A 19,139-nucleotide genomic window follows, 5' to 3' on the forward strand; every position below is an offset into this window, starting at 1 on the left:
AAAATGGGGTGGGCAGTAGGTTCAAGTGTGCCTGTTTAGTGCAAGTAGCCCTAGTTGTCTCCTCTATACACACATAGGACTGCTGCACCTTCCATGTGTGAATTAAGGTGAGAAATTCTATTAGAAAAGTCTTGGGAAAATCAGTGTTTCTTTTGCAAGAGAGGTATTTATTCTGCTTGCATTATGGATGCTTTAGTTAGGGCTCATGGTCTAATCCCCGGAGAATATGTCTGGAAAAGGGGATCAAATCCCTGTCTGGCCTAGAGGTTTTCCCTGCTCAGAATGACAAAAAAGTTGAATCACAGTGCTCGCAGTGAAAATGACTCAAATAACAGATGGAAGTTCAGTATCAACAAAGTGTTTCAATGAGAAGCAATTCTACACTTCAGTTTGGGGAATCCACCTGAGATATTGTGCGCTAGTTTTAAGTTGAATGGAGGCGACACTTAGAATCTCAAAATGCAGGAAAATAACCACACTTACCAAAATAAATTGAAGGTTTATGGACATTTGGTCATTTGTTCAAAGAGCACAGAACAACGGAGTGGACCAATGGAGTCAGACCATGACTCAGAAAAGAACCGAGACGGATCTGTCCAACGGCACGGCGACGGACCTTGGAGAGCCATGCACCGCTGCTGGGCTGCTTTCAGATTCACTCAGCCAACACAGCCATCACTTACCCGATGTGTTCCAGCTGCCCACCTGCCCCTGTTTAGAGTGGGTCCATCACACCTTCACGAAGTCCTGCTCTGCCTTCACAATGCTGATTAACTCCCGATCTGCTCGTTTTTCATCTGCCAAGTCCTGACCTCTTCAATAAACAAGTCAGTATGTGCCCAATCATTTCAAAACACAAGAATGTTTAGCCGTTTTTTATCTCTGACCACAAAAAATCCTATATATAAAACTATATTATATATGCTATAATCCCTTTTTTTGTAATACTTCAGAGCTGAGACTCTAAATAGATTTTGAGCTACAGTTGAGGAAAGAGACTATTGGATGTTGTATTAATTTTTCCAGTTTGGTCAGTTTGGTGTGAAATGTTCCGCCTTGTATTTTCACCCTCCTAGAAAATGGCTAATTTCCAGAACTGTTGGTGCTTAGCTAATAGCGCCTCTTCAGGGGTGATAAGGGGTACCTCTCAGACTCTGTCCTTTACAGCCACAGACAAGCTACTTTTTCACCCAGAGTGCTACCACAAATAACTGAATAGATCTGGGCATTCATTCTATCAGTGGTCCTATTCCTTCACAAAGCAGCCAGTCCCATGGTATTGGCTATTCTTGTGTTTTCTCAAGCAAAAAATGAATCACAGACTCTTTTTTTTTATCAGTCTTAACCCCTTAGATATCTGCCACCATTTCTTCCCAGCACTCGCTATTGGGAAGTGTGGTATTCATAGCGGGCTGAAGGGAGAAAGAAACTGTGGTGCGTTACCAATTACATGGAAATTCGAGTCATGGTCACACATTCCGATGACGCTGTTCCTGAGCTGTATTTAATCCTCGCTCTCCCGTAGGAGAGGACTGTGACCGACCAGATTAAACACACTGCATCTTCAGCACTCTTCACCCAGGCCCCATTCACTCGTTCCAGTCAACAGCACTAAAACTTCAACACATAAATTACCTCAGGAATTCATTTAGGAGTGCTTAAATACTTAAACTTTGGTCTCCAAGTCAACTGAAATTGTCAATGTACCTTCTTCAGTGAAGTTAACTGTCCGAAGTTTTTTTTTTTTGGAATAAAAAAAAAACATTTTACATTTGGTACAATTCTAATGAAGTATGGAAGTTCTAATAGTCTCTTATTTAAATAAAACTAAATATATTTTAAAAGCTTTTTTTTTTTTTGAATTCTTCAATTTAAACATTCAGGAGATTTTTGGATAACTAATAAATTATTTGACGATAAATTCCATCACTATAAAGTAGACAGTCCTGAAGGGAAGCATGTAAGTCACATGGTGCTCCTGTTGCTCAGGAACCATTAAATAGCACAGAACACGACCTCTGCAGCAGGCACTTTGAGAAAAGTCATACTTTTCCTCGACAGCTAAGACACCTTATCCTCTTTTCCTCTAACTCATGAGTTTTCTTTCCTTCTCTCTGACTTGCTGCCTCTGCCAGTCTCCTTCCTTCATGGCCCGAGGCCAGAGATTCTCTCCCAGCCACCTCAGCAGCTCTCTCAGCAGGAAGTCTCTGGTGAAGAACAGATTCAAAGTGCCTCAGGGCTCCATACTTGGCCTCCTCCCATTCCAAAACCTCCCTCAAGGCAAGCAAGGATAGAGTTTTCTGCTTCTAAATTGCTACACGAGCAAGGCATGCCTCATATAGTTATTAGCAGAAATAAAGTATATCTTTGAGGGAAAAGTCTGGTTCTTTAAGCAAAAGCATAAATTTTTACGGTACTCTGTGAAATGCGGTACAGATCTTAACATCTTAAAATGCTGGTTTTTACCTAGTCGATATCAAACATACTTTAATGAAGATAAACAATATGCATCATGCAGCTATTCCAGAGAGAACAAATCCACAGTTATATTGAGTATGATATCCTGATAACGCATACTTAGCCGATAATTCAGGTTTACAAATGCACATGTTCATGTGCTCTAAGCTGCTGCCTCCAGGCACTGGCCCAAGCATCCCACAGCAGAGCAATCAGGAGCCTGGAGCCCATTTCCGTGTTGGTTTAATGGGCTAGTAATTCTCTGGCAGGGGGGCGAGACAGAAAGCAGATGGACACTTTATCAAGAACAATGAGCGGCAGCTGGGTGGCCCACTTACCCGGGCCTGACCCGGCGGGCCTCTCAGAACCCAAGCCTGGTGCGAGTTCCATGCCATGACTCTGGAGATGGCCCAAGTCCAGCACAAATGTTCCAAGTGGGACCAAGACTCTACCAGAGGCCTGTAATCCCCCGTCCCACATCCCACCCCCTGGGTCCCCTAGACATGCTTTCATTATTGGTGCAACTTCCCTTACGATATATTAGGAGAAGACAGAGGGTGGATGGGAATAACACCAAATATATGCGAACCATTCATCAATGTAGAATAGGGACGATCTGGAGGAGATTAAGAGAGGAAAACACACTGTGCATTTATCACAATGACACATTAAAGCACGAATATCATACCATTCTCCTCGTTGAGTGACTGAAGGCTTACAGCAGCATAAATACTAAACATACGGGCTTATCTGCCCAGCCAGAAATGAAACAATGTTGACATTGTGTGAGAGAGGCAATAGTAAGTAACATCTTTTTCCTCAACTCTTTCCACCTGACACATTTTCCCATTATTGCCGTGATTGGTCCAGTCCTGCTGAAGAGGACCTGTGAGCACAGAGCAGTGCTTTAGCTCGGGGTCAGAGCCACCCGACATCCCAGAGAGCTTCTGCGGGCTGATTGTGGAGTGGACATCATAGTTGCTATAGTAACTGAGTGTAACCATAGCTGACTTCTTTTGTACTTGAGACTGGAGACGGGCCAGAACAGGTCACAGAAGCTCCGAGCTCCATGTGACCTCCTCCACATTCACACAGAGCTTGTAATGAAGTCATTGGCACAGTCTATATTTTATGGAGGGTTACACTTAAGCATTGACCTCTGATAATTAGGTGGGACATTAAAATTAATTTCAGGGTGCGATTTTTTAATTTTCTTTTTTTTTACAGCTGCAAATTCATTTTTATTTCATTCATCCTTGCGAAAACAGAATGTGTGGGGAGCGTATGGAGTTCAGCTTCATGAATATTCCACTGCCCTCTTCTACCTCGACTCATCTCCACTTCACAAGAACGACTGCTGCAGTCAAAGGTGAGAGGCGACGACCCACCCACACCCCACCCACACACCACCCACACCCCACACAGAAGAAAACACCATGGCTCAGGTGGATGCGTACATAACAGAGGTGAGGAGCGTCTTGAGGACACTGCTGGAATGGTCTGTACCTTGGTGCCCATACTGGCTGGTTGGAGGTCCATAAGGAACCGTGGAGTTGCCCTGCTGATAGGGACCCATCCCGTGCTGCAGGTGGCTGCCGGCAGGGCGGTGTGGGGACACGGGCGGCCCACACTGCGGTGGTGCGTACTGGGCCTGGTTCCTCTGCATGCTGGGCAAGAACCCTGAAGCACAAAGACAGGAGAAGGAGAAGCAAGAACGTTCAATCAGTCGTCACAGTAGCCCAGTCAGTAGCAGAAAGCATTATGGATGACGTGAGAGAATGATCCGAGTGCCACTGGCCACTTGCCACTGGCCACTTGCTAGTTGGTGTATCAGCCAATCAGGTGTTGGCAAGGTCACATGACAGCACTCAGAGGTCCCACCACAGGCTGACTGAAGCACTGAATCAGTTCCACAGCTTTAAAACATGCGGTGCATGGATTCATTATAGGATATCTGTCATAAGTCTCCCAGATAAGTGGGGCTGACACGTGATAGAGACAGAAACTTGTTATACGGAATGATCTATAAGTGGAATTGAATGAAACGGAGAGAATGTCTAAAAACATTGTGGCAGCATTCACAAACCGAATATCTCCCAAAAGCTGACATTTACAGAGATCTTCACAGGACTCAATATTTAACTGGAGTGGCACTTTATTACATTTAAAACCCCTGAGCAAAAAATGCCAAAAAAGAGGGGGGGGGGGGGATGGCCAATCCACTCAGATGTGAAAGGTTGCGCCTGCCGGGCCGCTCCGCACAGTAATATTGTAGATTAGGCTAAATGGAAATGTTGGGTAGTGCAGTGAGCACCAGCGCTGATCCCTTCTCTGCCCTCCAAAAGAGCGGCGGGCGTGCACGGGGGGGGGGAGCTCCCCCCCCCCCCCCCCCCCCCCCTTTTCTCTCCATTGAGCAAGGCCTTTTAAACCCATGCAGACGGTCAGGCGATCGTCTTGACTTGCAGTCAGCTCTGCCTGGGCAAGGGTGCTGGGCAGGCTGATGAGGCCAGGGCTGTAAGTGAGAGTAGCTCTATCTGGGCTAAGGGGTGGGGGGTGGTGGAGGGTTAGGAGGTGGGGGGTGGGGGGGGGGGTTAGGGAGGGGGTGACATTATCGTAATGTTTTGCTTCCATTAACGTAAGGGAGGTAGGGGAAAAAAAACACTGTGTAATGTCGCATTTTAAATTGCCTGGGAAATGGATGGAAGGAGAAGAAGGCTACACAGACAGTGCTAAAAGCAAATAATGCATTCAAGCGGCCTGTAGCCCCTCCACCCCCCCCTCTCCACCCCTCTCCACCCCCCCCTCTCCACCCCTCTCCACCCCACCCCACCGTGCTTGGCTGCAAAAACTCGGCTCTTAGCTGGACAACAATGATGCGAGCGGTGAGCGGAGAGGAAACCCCCCCCCCCCCCCCCCCCCCCAGAATTTATGGAAATAAAATGAGTTCTGCGTGGCTGCGTGGCTGGACTCCATCATATATTTTAAACAGCATAATGCAAACCACAGTCCTCTGGAGGTCAAAGAGATTGTCTGTGTAAAGAAAAGGAGGGAGAGCACGGAGTAAATTACAGAGGAACGTCGAAGGCGTAAGGGAACACGGAGAACCAGCCGAATGGCCACTGCCCCTGCGCAAAAAGAGGGTCTCGTGCACTTTACGTCAGAGAAGTCAAATTGAATTTATCTTCATTGCATCAGTGAAACATCAGATGGTTCGTGCAGAGGGACATTTCTCCTTCTTCACATCCCATTGTCTGCTGTGCTTTTAATTGTATTTCAAAGTCGCAGGAATAAGGATTAGAGAATTGTACAAGGAAACAAACAAAACGTAACATTTCTGCTTTTATGGTGGTAAATTGTAAACGGTGTTAAATCAGACGCCCAGGCAGTGCACGTTATTCATGGCCTCACAATGAGGTGCATTCATGATTTGTGGATTTATTCTAAAGTAATATTATAACTGTGCACATGGTGAGGAGACGCATCCATTCACTCATGAATTGTGCGCTGCATTGAACGGAGTTTCTTTAATGTCTTTACCTCTCTCCTGAGACACAGGAGTTTGGTTCATCGTGGGGTGGGTACCAGCGTCAGACATGTTCCCCGAGGTCTGTGGGGTTAGCTGGGATCCTGTGAGAAAAACGAATGAAGAACAGCCTTAATAGTATCGTATGTAATTCATACAGCATAAAATTAATAGTACAGTATGTAAATAGTACAACAGTACACAAATCTATCGCCCAGGCCAACAGAAAACCGGATGTCTGACTCTATTGCCATTATGTCTTACAATCTTAAACTTGAATCTGAAACGATTATTTTGCATAAATAATTTTTAAAAAGCTGTTCATACACATCTTGTCCTGAAAAAAACATCCTGAAAACTTGAAACTTGAAACTGTATTTTTCACATTTGTTACGCTGCACACATCATTTCCCGCCTTGGCAACGAAGAGTGCAGAAGCTTCACTTCTTCAGGAGACCCCGTCCTGCCTACCGGGGCGGCCTCTTTCTGGCACTACGCTACCCAGACTACAACCCCTTCAGCTCAGCAGCCAGCGCTCAGAAACGCACCAATCAGCTCCCATCACAGCCTTTCTCTATCGACAGCAGCGGTTACCTGTCTCGTCCCAAATTCAATACACGTTACATCTTGTGACCTTCAAAGCCCCCTTCACAGTCTGACACTTCAGTATCTGTCAGAGCTCCTCCATCACCCCCCCCCCCACCCCATGCTAAGTTTAGAGTCTCTCCTCTATGGGTTCAGGTCATTTAGCTTGAAGACTCACACACTTCATCCCTGCAGAGTCCCTGTGACGTCTCCGCTTCATACTTCAAATCACAATGAAACCATCTTCCTCATTGTACTTCATCAATTGTTTATTGTTGATTACATTAACAGTTATGTCGACACTCAGTTTAGAGTGCATATTGCAGTCATGAAAGTTCAACTTTGATTTCCAGAACATCAATAACTTGAGGCTATTTTTGTTGTCTAAAATACTTCAATGCATAAGGTGGCAGTTATCATTTTTTTTTATTATCAGTCTGATAGTGTTAGTAGCACATTTGGATTCTCAAGCATAAATAGCAATAATTAATGTTGTGCTATGAAAAGAATATGGATTGATTTTTGACACACAAGAGTAAGAGGTGTAAATTAGTTTGTGCCTCAGCGACACGTACTGATGCCATGAGCCAATGAGTGACAGAGGTGGCAAACTCTGAACCAATAACAGCACAGCAGGAAGTCTGTGAAACCAGGGCAACGGGGGTATCAGAAAGCGTGTGCCAACGTACGGTGAGAAGGAGATGATATTCCAATGGGAACTGAGAACAAGCTGCAAGCTCATGTTATGGAAATGCTGAACACCGTCAGTAGATGCTACTGTGAACCTTCACACACTGGTGCATGCAACAGATCTTGAGGGAGACCAGACTTATAATGTGCGTAATACAATAACGTATACATCGGCTACTTTTTAGGCACACCTGTTCAGCTGCTCGTTAATGCGAAGATCCAATCAGCCAATCGCACAACAACGTCTCAATACATTTAGGCGTGTAAACATGGTCAAGGTGGCCCGCTGATGAGGAAAAAATGTGATTTACGTGACACTGATCATGAAATGGTTGTTGATATTAGATGGACTGGTTTGAACCTGGTTATTATAAGTTTGAGCTGATAGAAAGGCAACAGTAATTCAAATAACCACTCATTACAACAATACATACAGAAGAGCATCTCTGAACCCACAAGATCGATGGGCTTTAGCAGCACAAGATGCCCCTTGGTTCCACTCCCGTCAGCTACTCCTGGCACTACAGAAGCTACAATTCACACAGGCTCACCAAAATTGGACAATGGAAGATTGAGAAAACGTTGCCTGTTCTGACTAGTTTCAATTTCTGCCTCGACATTGAGTGTATGGTGGTGGTGGTGGTGGTGGTGGTGTGGGGGGGGATTTTCTTGGTACAATTTGGGCCCCTTAATACCAGATGAGTATCATTCAAACTCAATAGAGTATTGTTGATGGCCATGTCCACACGTCCATGACCACGGTGTGTCCATCTTAGGATGCCTGCTTTCATCAGGAAAACGTGACCTATCGCAAAGCTCAAATCAAACTGGTTTCTTGAACATGACAGCGACTTCAACTGATCTGGATCTAACACATTTTCAGGTTTGGAATTGGAAATACGAACCATATATTTCAGAGGCACAGTGTTTTTGTTTCATTTTTAATCAAATTAAAACAATCAAGCATTTTTGTTTTCTATGAAGTGATCACATTTAAAAAGATATAAATATAATACACAGCTAGCGGTGATAAACATCCTGTGTAAACATATCCAGATACTGAAACATAACTGCAGTAACTCTGGAAACAAGCTCTCTCTGCAGATGATAAGTGTCACAGTCATCAACACTTTAGTGTAGAGGTATTTATATCAAAATCCTCAAGATCCTCAGATGTGATGACAAAACCAGTTATAACAGGCCAACCAGTTACACTCCCTCTTCAAATCCAGGACTGGATTCGGCTTTAAAGTTCAGATTTGAAGACCTCCATTAGTGAGTGGGGGACTGGACTCGGGGGCTATAACAGCACCACTGAACAGGCCAGAACATGGGCAAACACCAGGGGCAAAAGGGGAGTGGAGGGGAGCGCAGGGTTCTGCTGCCCCCCGTGACCCAAGCCTGCGGGTGGGCAGAACCACCAGGGTTCACACTTCCAAGGAGCAGCTGTTTCCAGAGGGGGCTTTTTGCTGTTGCCCCAGAAGCACATTAGCCCATTTTTCAGTCGCGTGGAGGCACACCCACTATCAACACAAGGTCAGGTTCCCCCTCCAGTGCCATCTGACCCAGACAGGCCTTGGTGAGATTGTGCGTGAAGGTGTTTTGGTGTCTATGTGACTGAATTCATATTCAGTATGTATCGTGCGCATGAGGGTGGGCGTGTATGAGATTGTGCATGCTTAATGAAACTGTTAGTGACTGGCAATGTTTAGACACAGCTGGGCTGTCACTGTCTCTTTGGAAGAGTAACAGGACTCCAGCTCTGACTGGCTGATCCCTTTCTATGCCACTGCCTTGTGTACACACACACACACACACACGCACACACACACACACACACACACACACACACGCACACGCGCACACACGCACACACGCACACACGCACATACAGAGAAGATTAATATTCAGCTGAAGCCTGAACAGAAAACAGAAACCTATTCTGATATATTCTGATATCTCTTCATTATGCAAAGGCTGGGACTTTCAGGTAGACATTTTCCACACTGAATAATAGAGAGATGAAAAAAAGAGACTCCACAGGAAAAGTGAGAATTTCATATTCACTGGCATCCAAACCTTCAGGTCGTGGAAAACAGCTTATTGGCAATAATTTAAAACTTAAATTATGACATTAGAACACGCCGAATGAAAACAAAAATATATTAACCAGAATACTAATAAACCAGAATACGACTAATAAGTAGAAATGAATGGGAAGATTACACTAAAACACAAAGTGCCATCAGGACGTGCTTCTCCCAGTATGTTTATGGTGTGTTTTTTTTAAATCAGGAAACAAGGAATAATAAATTGTAATTCAAATACACACAGAGGAGAGGCTAGGTCTAGTTACTTAATAATTCAGAGTGTGCCATATCTCCTCAGACTCCTCAGCTGGGGGTAAAGAAGTGTCTAAATGTCACATGGCCTCTCAACAATTCTTTCATCCCTCCCTCTCTCTCGTCTAAAAGCCATCTTAATTATCACGGTGACATCAGGGCGTGTGCCTTACATCTAGAGTCAACGCCAATGTCACATTTGAAGATTGTTTATAAATGACAAGCGTGTGTTGGTGAGAGGGGGCGTGAACGTTTTAGAGCACGAGCTGAAGGAGGAACCTCTGCTTTCTGGCCCTGCACATGTATAACGCGACGCCTGCCAAATTACACCAGCACATGTCTATGCATGAATGTGGAATTTGTAAATAACCTCAAAAACAAAGGTCAGTTTTGCATTTGATTAATTAATTGCAACGAATAACTCACATGTTTGTTTAGTTTGTTTCAAAATTCGAGCTGACGTCAGATTGACCTGAAGTAAGCATAGAATAACTACAATGGCATGTGACAAGGGCAATCATCAAAATATCATCCATGTTATTATTTATTTTTTTTTTTTGGGGGGGGGGGGGGGGGCATGGTGTGAGAAACAGGACTCATCTCGATCAGAGATAACGCATTTACACTCAATCATTTTAAATATTCTTTCATGAGGATTGTTGAGGCAATGCATGGTCTTTGAAGCAAAGCTTTTCATCTTTGAAGTGTTTGTAAGAGGTTCAAATGTAAGATTCATGGTGCAGTTCAAAGACATGTGAAACTCCTCATAACCATGTTTCCTGTTTTACTATGTGTGTGTGTGTGTGGGGGGGGGGCACCTTTAATGTGATGCATGTCCAATCCATACATGCAGCACTTTCAAACCCACAGGTAATAAAGAGCCTTTAAATGAAGATGAAAGAGAGAGAGGGAGAGATAGAGTGAGAGAGGAAGAGAGAGGGAGAGAGAGAGAGAGAGAGAGATAGAGAGAGAGAGGAAGAGAGATGGAGAGATAGAGGGAGAGAGATAGGGAGAAAGAGTCAGAGTAAGAGAGAGGGAGAGAGAGCGAGAGAGAGCGATAGATAGGAGAGAGAGACAAAACAAAAGGGATGTAGAGGGAAAGATAGAGGGAGAGAGCAGAAGCTGTTTGAATGATGGCGAGAGCCTTGGCTCGAGCTCGCAGTCACGTGAGGAGAGCGGAGTCGTGTCCAACCTTGCGTCAGCACATCTCACCACCTTCTGGCTTCGAAGCAGCACCACGATCCATCATAGCTCCACATGCACACACACAAGCACACACACACACGCCCTCACACACAATGAGGCCAGGTAATCTAAATGTTGCTTTATCCTTGGGGAAGCCCACAAACACAGTGCAGCAGTAATGGCATCTCAGATCCCAATGAGCAGAAGTAAATGATTTTCCAACCTGGGGCTAATGCAAGTTAACTCGGCCTGTCGAGGGACTGGAAAAACTGCACAGTGGTAAGCAAGCTGTGCTCCCATGGATCTCATTACTGGTGAGCCAAACAAGGCCAAGGTAAGTAAAGTGGAAAGTGCAGCTTAAGCGAAACGAGCACAGGCTCGGCGCCGCCCGAGCACGCCGGAAAGGAACCGGCGCCCGGGCCCACTGAGTCGCTACATTAAAGAAACAACAGTGCTCAGACCGGAGCCCGCGGAGGAGGGCGTGATTGCTGGTGCTGTTGGATGGCTGCAAGCCAGCTGTGGTTAATATACGGCGCAGGAGAACAGCATTCTGGGTAGGAGCTGACTCGGAGGGCATAACGGCACGGCTGCCTATTAAACGTGGCTGAAATGAATGAGGTGTTAAATAGGACAGGAGACGGCAAGGGGGCTGGCAGAGGGACCTAGTGAGGGAGACTGCGTCACACACACACACACACACACACACACACACACACACACACACACACACACACACACTCAAAGTGGACACTAATTGTCTTCGCACCAAAGAGGGTAAGAGCCCCTCCAATAACTCTGAAAAAAAAAACCCTAAACAAACAAAAAACACCCCCCCTCCCCCACCAATCAATAAATAATGAGTAAATATATGGTAAAAAGAAGCAAGTCACTTTAGGCAAATTCCCATTTGCAGACCCAGTCTGTGTTTGAGTGGCTGTCTGGCAGGAGGTTACATATCTAAATGTGAATATCTCTCCAGGACACTGAAGCAGTCTGGCGGTTAAAGAGGCCCCAGCTCTCCTTCACAAACCGGGCAAACGCCTCCCGTTCTGAACCCAGTGGGCGTGCGGGGTTTCATACCAGGCTCCCATTACCATAATGCTCTCTGCTTGCTAATCCCAACCGATAAGGGCAGCGAACGCAACCTGCCGCCTCAGCACCAGTGGCCCTGGAGCGGGGGAGACCGGGGGGGGGGGGGGGGGGGGGGGGGGGGGGGAGGAGAAGGGGGGGGGGGGGGGGGGGGGGTTGGGGAGACCAGGGGGCGGAGCCACACTCGCTCCCTCCCGCACTGACCTATGGGCTCTCCAAAGCCCTGGAAGCACTTTAAGCAAGCACAGATAAACAGCTTTACTCTGAAAGCTCCCTGGTAAGTATGCCCAAATCACGTCTTTAAAGGAAGATGAGGAAGAAGGACAGGCGGACGGAGCGGCCGCAGTCACGTTAAATGGACCTTGATGGACCTTGGAGAGGAGTAATAAAAATGGAGGGAGACAGACGTTTCTGGTTTTTCAATGGCAGCTGAAGTGCGTGGCAGTCATTAGGGGCTGCACTGCAGTCTGTGTCAATTAGAGGTTGTTCTGAAGAGAAGTGCACCCACTCCAACCACAATGGACACCACGGCTGCAGACACAAGGGGAGAAACTGACACACCAATTTCATTCCAAGTTCAGAACGGACGCATAGGAAAAACCACACACAACTGAGAAAAACACACATTTGACACAAATGAGAGTGATTAAATGGTATTTCGAAACTGTGATTATGATGATGATGATGTTGATGATGATGACAACAACGATTATATGGTTGTGGTAATGGCTTTCCTTCCCACTAAGCCCAAAGGTAATAGGCTACTGAACGGGAGTGACTGTAAGTGCACAGCTAATGTGGAGTGTGAGTTTACACACCTTAAGTCTCATAGTCTTGTTGATAAAACATTGAGTATCAAAAGACATTTTACAGTTGGATTCCCAATAGTCACATATTACTGTGACCAGCTACAGAAGACAGTAGGCTACATCCCTTGTATTTTTGACATAGTTGGACTATTTTTTCGTCATCTATTAGAAGAAATTAGCAGGGTTGCCAACTTTTGACGTTCGCTTGGAGTGAGATTTTAACCTGGAGCCGGTGGCGAGTGTATTTTGTTGAGCGGGGGTGGCGAACGTAAAATGGACACAGATTCAGTGTTATATCGCGGGTGGATGGCGCCAGAGCTAGCGAACTAGTAACGTATTGAATCATATATGTGGATCTGAGGTAAATAAACTGGATATTTTTTTTCGGCGTGAGATATCGGAAGTGTGGCGTGAGAGCGTGTGAAAACGGTCAAATGCGTGTGTCTCACGCTCAATGCGTGAGAGTTGGCAACCCTGAATTAGCTAGCTGCATGCTAGCTGCTAGTTCTTAACTGCATATAATTTGCTGTTCTGTCTAGAATAGACGGGTCTAATGCACTGGGTTTATTATTCTGGCTTGTCCCAGAAGACTCAAGAACCTGAGGAGTTTTAAAAGTGATGGTATGGGGAACAGGTCAATGGACATCAGTCTGAGGATCAATATTAAAGTCGGTTTAGCATCAGTGCAGCTAAAGGCAGTGAAATGTTTGGGTTCACTTAGGGAACAGAGTTGGGGTGTTCAAGCACTTTCTGCTGTCTACACATACAGATGCTAATATAAAAGCTATACATAAAATCTGATTAAACACTTTCTCTCTTTTAATATGTTACATTTTCTGAATGAGTTGCATTGAACCATACAACAATAAGCCATAACATTAAAACCACCTACCTAAAAGAATAAATGATAATAAAAAATAAGAAAAATTTGGGAATTAGGGAATTACACTACCTAGAAGCGCTGTTCTTGGTCTGCAGAGATTATTAGGTAGGTGTCAAAGTAACATCCATGTGTACACTAGGACCCAAGTATGCCCTGTAGAACTTTGCCCAGAACATCACACCGCCTCCATACCGCTTGCCTTCTTCCCATAATGCATCCTGGTACATCTCTTCCCCAGGTAATTGACGCACATGCACCCAGCCATCCACCAGGTGACCTTCTTTGATTGCTCCATGGTCCAGTTGTGAGGTTAATGTGTCTATTGTAAGTGCTTCTGCCAGTGGACGTGGGTCAGCATGGACACCCTGACTGACCTGTGGCTATGCAGCTCCCTACACCGCAATGCACTGTGTTCTGCCCCCCTTTCTATCGTTACCAGCATTAGCTTTGTCAGGAAAGGAAATAAACCAGTAGCTCTTATGTGGGATCAACCCAGGCGGGCTAGCTTTAACTTCCTGTGAGCCTCAGCGAGTCCGTCAACGTTTCACCGGTTGTCCTGTCTTGGACCATTCTTGATAGATTCTAACCTCTGCTTGGCAGGAACACTCCACGGGATCTGCTGTTCACAGGTGCTTGGACACCATCATCTAGTCTTCACATCGTGCTCCTTGTCCGAATCAGTCAGATCCTTACACTTGTCCTTTATTATCTGCTTCCGACACACCGACTTCAAGAACTGGCTGTTCACTTGCTGCCCGATATATCCCACCTCTTGACAGGTGCCACTTTAACGAGATAATCAGTGTTATTCACTTCACCTGTCAGTAGTTTTAATGCTATGGCTGATTGGTGTGAGCTAAAGAGGAAGTGCTTTATATAGCCGTTTTTCATCAGCCTTTTCCATTCATGTCTATGTTATATGTTCTAGAATGTACTATAGAAGATCTCAACACGTTTCTTATTATGACGTGATTGCCCGGAACTCGGTTAGAATTTCACTGAAGCCATTTGGAAGGCAGAAGAGTTTACCAGCTTCACTGGCACTAACTGGAGCCTCAACTTACACCGACAAGAAACAACAGGAGCCCATTAAACCCCGTTCTTGATAGCACAGACCGAGAGGCTCTGGCGAATGAGACAACGGTATTCACCCCAGACGTGGGGCGCTGAGCAGGTTGGGGGTGACGGATTGATTCTCATGCACCCGCACGCTCCTGTCAGCACTGCGTCTGTATCACTATGCCGCTAACGCAGCTCATGTTCCCAAAGCCAGAAAAGGCACGGGGCCTCTCAATTGGTCTGGAGGCATTTCGGCTGAGCAATGTGATTTCTGCCTGACTGTCACAAATCTAGCACAACAGGGAAAATCAATTTGCCCGGCGCTCCGCGGCTTGAGGAAAATCCGGATGCCAGGCGGGCTGGGATAATGTTCCAGCATATTGTATTTGGTTCACTGAGACTGAAAAACGGCTGGGTCCTTCACATGTGTGGTTCAGATAGGGGAGAGAGCTGAGGAGTTTGCCTTCCTCCCCAATGTCTTTATTTTTCTCATGTGGAAACAAATAAATAAATAAATGAATGAATTAGAGGGGCTCGTGTCAGAGTCGGTCCTGTCACGGAAATCAGAACAATTTCTGGCGGCTGACTGGAACAGAAGGTCAGAGGTCAACGGAGAACTTCAGGCGGTACGGTCTGAGGGAGGACATACTGATCCTCTGAACACGGAGAAATGACAGGTGTCCCACGAGCATCTGCCGCCTGGCCGGCGTGGGAGGGTTTGGGGGCGGAGCAGGTGGTGCTGCCGGGCCTCACGTGGACCCCATAGGATGTGGTGGAGGCCACGGTCAGCCTCCTTCAGGCGTAGATGCAGGCAGGGTGGTGACTGAATGCTCCACCTTAGTCCACCTGGGATACTCGTATCCACACAGCGTTACAGCTCCACCCACATGTCATGCAAACGCAGAGAGAGATGGGGATTCATACGCACCGCACACTTCACATTTTCACTATCTTCACTCTGCAGCCACTCTGAAAAATAAGTGTCTTGTCTGTAAATCCTTCAGTATAAGTGATTCTACGTGATGTATTCTTCATCATGTTGAATAAAAGCTAATCTTATACATTTGTACATAACTACGAATGATCAACTGTGACTGTGAGGCTGAGGTCCTTGAAAAGCTAAATTTCGGTGAGGGTAAATTTTCAGCAACGCGATTAATCCTGCCTGCTCCGCGTTTTCTCTCGCCACAGCGCATCTGTATTTCGCTGAGTGCTTTGCCTGAGAGAGATGCCTGACGTTCACGTCGGACGTCGCTGTCTGCTTTTCATTAGCGTCAATCACAGGAAAGCACTCGGAGCGTCTGGCGTTCACGCGCCGGGCCTTGCCAGCTCACTCACGCATCGGTCCCCGCCTCATCGCCGTGACTGACAGCGCAGTACTGGTCAAGACTCCATCGGGGAGAGCAGCCGGCAGACGTGCTCACATCTGCATCTCACGTCTCAGCGCCATCGCTCATCTCACGTCTGAGTGCCATCCGCTCATGGCCGACGCCTGACGGAAATTCATTAAGTTGGCAATTTCAGGACCTGCTCAGTTATTCCACCGAGGGTGAAGATGAAGACAACTTGTGACAAATGTGCTGTTTTTAAATTACGGCATATCTGTTGTAACTAAAGACCAGCATATGGCCATCATCAGCTCTCAGAACAATTCCTCCCGGATTTAGCCAAATAACACACGAATGAACAAAAATTCAAAACCACGAATAACACCTTCAGCTTTCAATCAGTGCTACGTGTAATTGAAGGATACATTCAGCGTTGTTTAATAAGTATCAGTTTTAATAGTTCATTTATTGAATCATTATTTCACAAGCCAACCGGAAAACTCCGTGTAGTTTCCGAATCGCCTCCAAAGGCTGAGCAGTCTCAGGTGAAACTCATCAAAATGCCACAGCGGTTGTGTAAATGTCACACCGCTGCTGAGGAGAGAAAAGCTGACCATGCAGTCCTCACGCCCACAGTCAACAACCGTGGCAGACCAAGCAGAAATCAACTGAATCCAAACTCCGTTAAGCAAACGCCCTGCACATCATTACAATTAAGCCCCTGTTGCCGATGTGAACTCACGGGGGCTGGAGGCGGGGTCAGGGACGTACCTGGGCCACTGGCGGGGGACAGGGCCCGGAGCGGGAGTGGCTGGAGCCGGCGGGCGAGGCCACGGGCGACGGCGAAGGTCCGCTTCGCGCGCCGGGGAGGCGGGGCGAGACGCGGGGCGAGAAGGGCGACCGGGCCGGGTTGCTGTGTTCGCCCTGGCTGCTGGTGGAGCCGGAAGCGCTGACGGCCGAGCTGAGGGCCGCCTCCGTGCCCGTGGGCAGGTCATCGATGGAGCCCGACAGGTCCTGGAGAGCGGGGCAGAGAAGAAACATTTAAATTTCCTAATCGAAACCAAAGGAAAGTCACAGATCGGCAGGAATGCTACTTCATACGTGGCAATCGCTGACGAAAGGCCAAGCCAGAACGTACTACGCTGCCTAAAGAGGGGACGTCACCCACGTCGAAGAGCTCGGCGACTATTAGTAGAGTCCACAATGCCAAACAGGATCAGCCCTGAACAGCCATGGAGAATGAGAGACTGCGCAATGTTAACCTTTAGCATCTGACAACAGTGTGAATACCCATCATCCTCCTCTCTGGTCCGGGGGAGGCGGCATGGTGCCACACAGCTGTATGGTTCACCCGTGGATTCAAACACGGAAGGTAGTGTTTGTCAAAGCTGGCAATTACACAGAGATGTGTTAGCAGAAGCGAGCACCAGCCCAGTCCAAATAATCAACGAGTTGGGTCCTTTTCCAACATGGCCCAAATCCAATTTGTTGCCGCTCTGCTGCAAATTGCTCTGTGCATTGAGTCTCCAAATAGCTGTCAACCACTCCCAGTTGGCATCTTGTATCACTTAATTCGCTCCTGAAGCATGTAATTGTCATAATAAGAAAAATATTGAGGTGATAATAGCCACTTACTTTGAAATACCCGGACCCCCACATAATAACTTCCACATTTCCCTCGCAGTATCTGAGAGGCCAGTAATTTTTTGACCAAACTTACCAATGCCCCCACCCACCTACTGATTCACAGCTGTCAGAAACAGGCGTCACTCAGGGGTAGGCGAGACACTCAGAAACAGCTCTGTGGCTGCACACAGACGCACGCAAACACACACACACACACACACACCACACACACACCACACACACACACACATACTACACACAGACGCACGCAGCTAAAAGCATTTCAATAAGCAGAGGAAATGCTACACTGTAATTTTCAGAGAGTGAGATTTGCGGAGCACAAAGCCCCACTGACAGGCATGTGGAGCGCACACAGATGCGAATTAACGAGAAACTCTGGGAGAAAGCAGCGCTCTGGTCAAGCCCGTCTAGACGGGGAGGAGCCAGCACGTCCAGCAGCCCCTTCAGCTCCACCTGCACCAGCAGTGGCCACACACACACACACACACACACACACACACACACACACACACACACACACACACACAATCTACACACACACACACTCACACCCCCCCACACACACATACATACACCCACACTCTCACACACCCCCCCACACACACATACACATACACCCACACTCACACACACATACCACACACACACACACCTACACACACACCGACACACACCACACACCACCACCCAACACACACCTCACACACCACACACACACGCACACACACACTCACACCCCCCCACCACTCACACACATACACCCACCACACACTCACACCACACATACACCCACAACACACCCCCCCCCCCCCCCACACACACACACACCCCCCACACCACACACACACCTAAGTGGGAATGTCTGCCTGTCAAATGAAATAGGCAGAAAAACCGTGAAACCGTGAAAACTGTAGCAGCAGAGTAAAATAACAACATTGGCTTAATTCCCTAAATTAGAGCTGGAGGTCTCCGCCCCGCCTCACCTACGTCCTGGTGGAGCCTCGCGTGGCCGTCTCCTCGCCCCGCCCACCGGCGTGACGTGGCACACGGCATCTCTCACTCAGCCGAGGTAGAAGGTCACGTAGTGGTGTGGTGTGGGCTCGGAGGTCACAGCCCACCTGATCTGCCTTTGCCTGGAGCTTGAACCCCGATAGGGCTGCCATTACAAACAGCGAGTGCGAACGGGTTTCCGCAGTGCAGAACTAAGAGGAAGTTCATCAGTACGCAGAGATCCACCAGAGTAGAAAACAAACAGAAGAGACCAGCATGGAGCGGCTCTGCTGGAATGAGGCGAATTCGAAACCATCACGACGAGGCCTTCCCTCCCTCACCAAACTGATCACCGAGCTCAGAGGTGCTGGAGGCATCTGACGAGAGAAGCACATTCACTGGCGCTCATGTGCGAGAACCTTCGGCGACCGTACGGAGCTAGTGAACGACAAACCAGCCACCTCTTGTTTTCCTGCCCACCAACAACAGCAAAGCTTCATTAAACCCAGCCGTGCTCCCCCTGCTGGTGGGGATGGGGGTTGTTTCGTGTAC

General features: G+C 47.2%; 1 protein-coding gene across 1 annotated transcript in view; it reads right to left on the bottom strand.

Annotated features, from left to right (window-relative positions):
• Positions 1-18,760, bottom strand: part of LOC143481147 (AT-rich interactive domain-containing protein 1B-like) — a 39,786-nt gene extending 21,026 nt beyond the window's left edge. The window contains 6 exon segments of the mRNA XM_076979084.1: positions 3,964-4,137; positions 5,995-6,084; positions 16,722-16,742; positions 16,745-16,964; positions 17,227-17,338; positions 18,585-18,760. Coding sequence (XP_076835199.1) covers positions 3,964-4,137; positions 5,995-6,084; positions 16,722-16,742; positions 16,745-16,964; positions 17,227-17,338; positions 18,585-18,760 — 793 coding nt within the window.
• Between the last annotated feature and the right edge of the window lie 379 nt (positions 18,761-19,139).

The sequence above is a fragment of the Brachyhypopomus gauderio genome, chromosome 17 (genome assembly GCF_052324685.1).
Source record: "Brachyhypopomus gauderio isolate BG-103 chromosome 17, BGAUD_0.2, whole genome shotgun sequence".
Classification (NCBI taxonomy): Eukaryota; Metazoa; Chordata; class Actinopteri; order Gymnotiformes; family Hypopomidae; genus Brachyhypopomus; species Brachyhypopomus gauderio.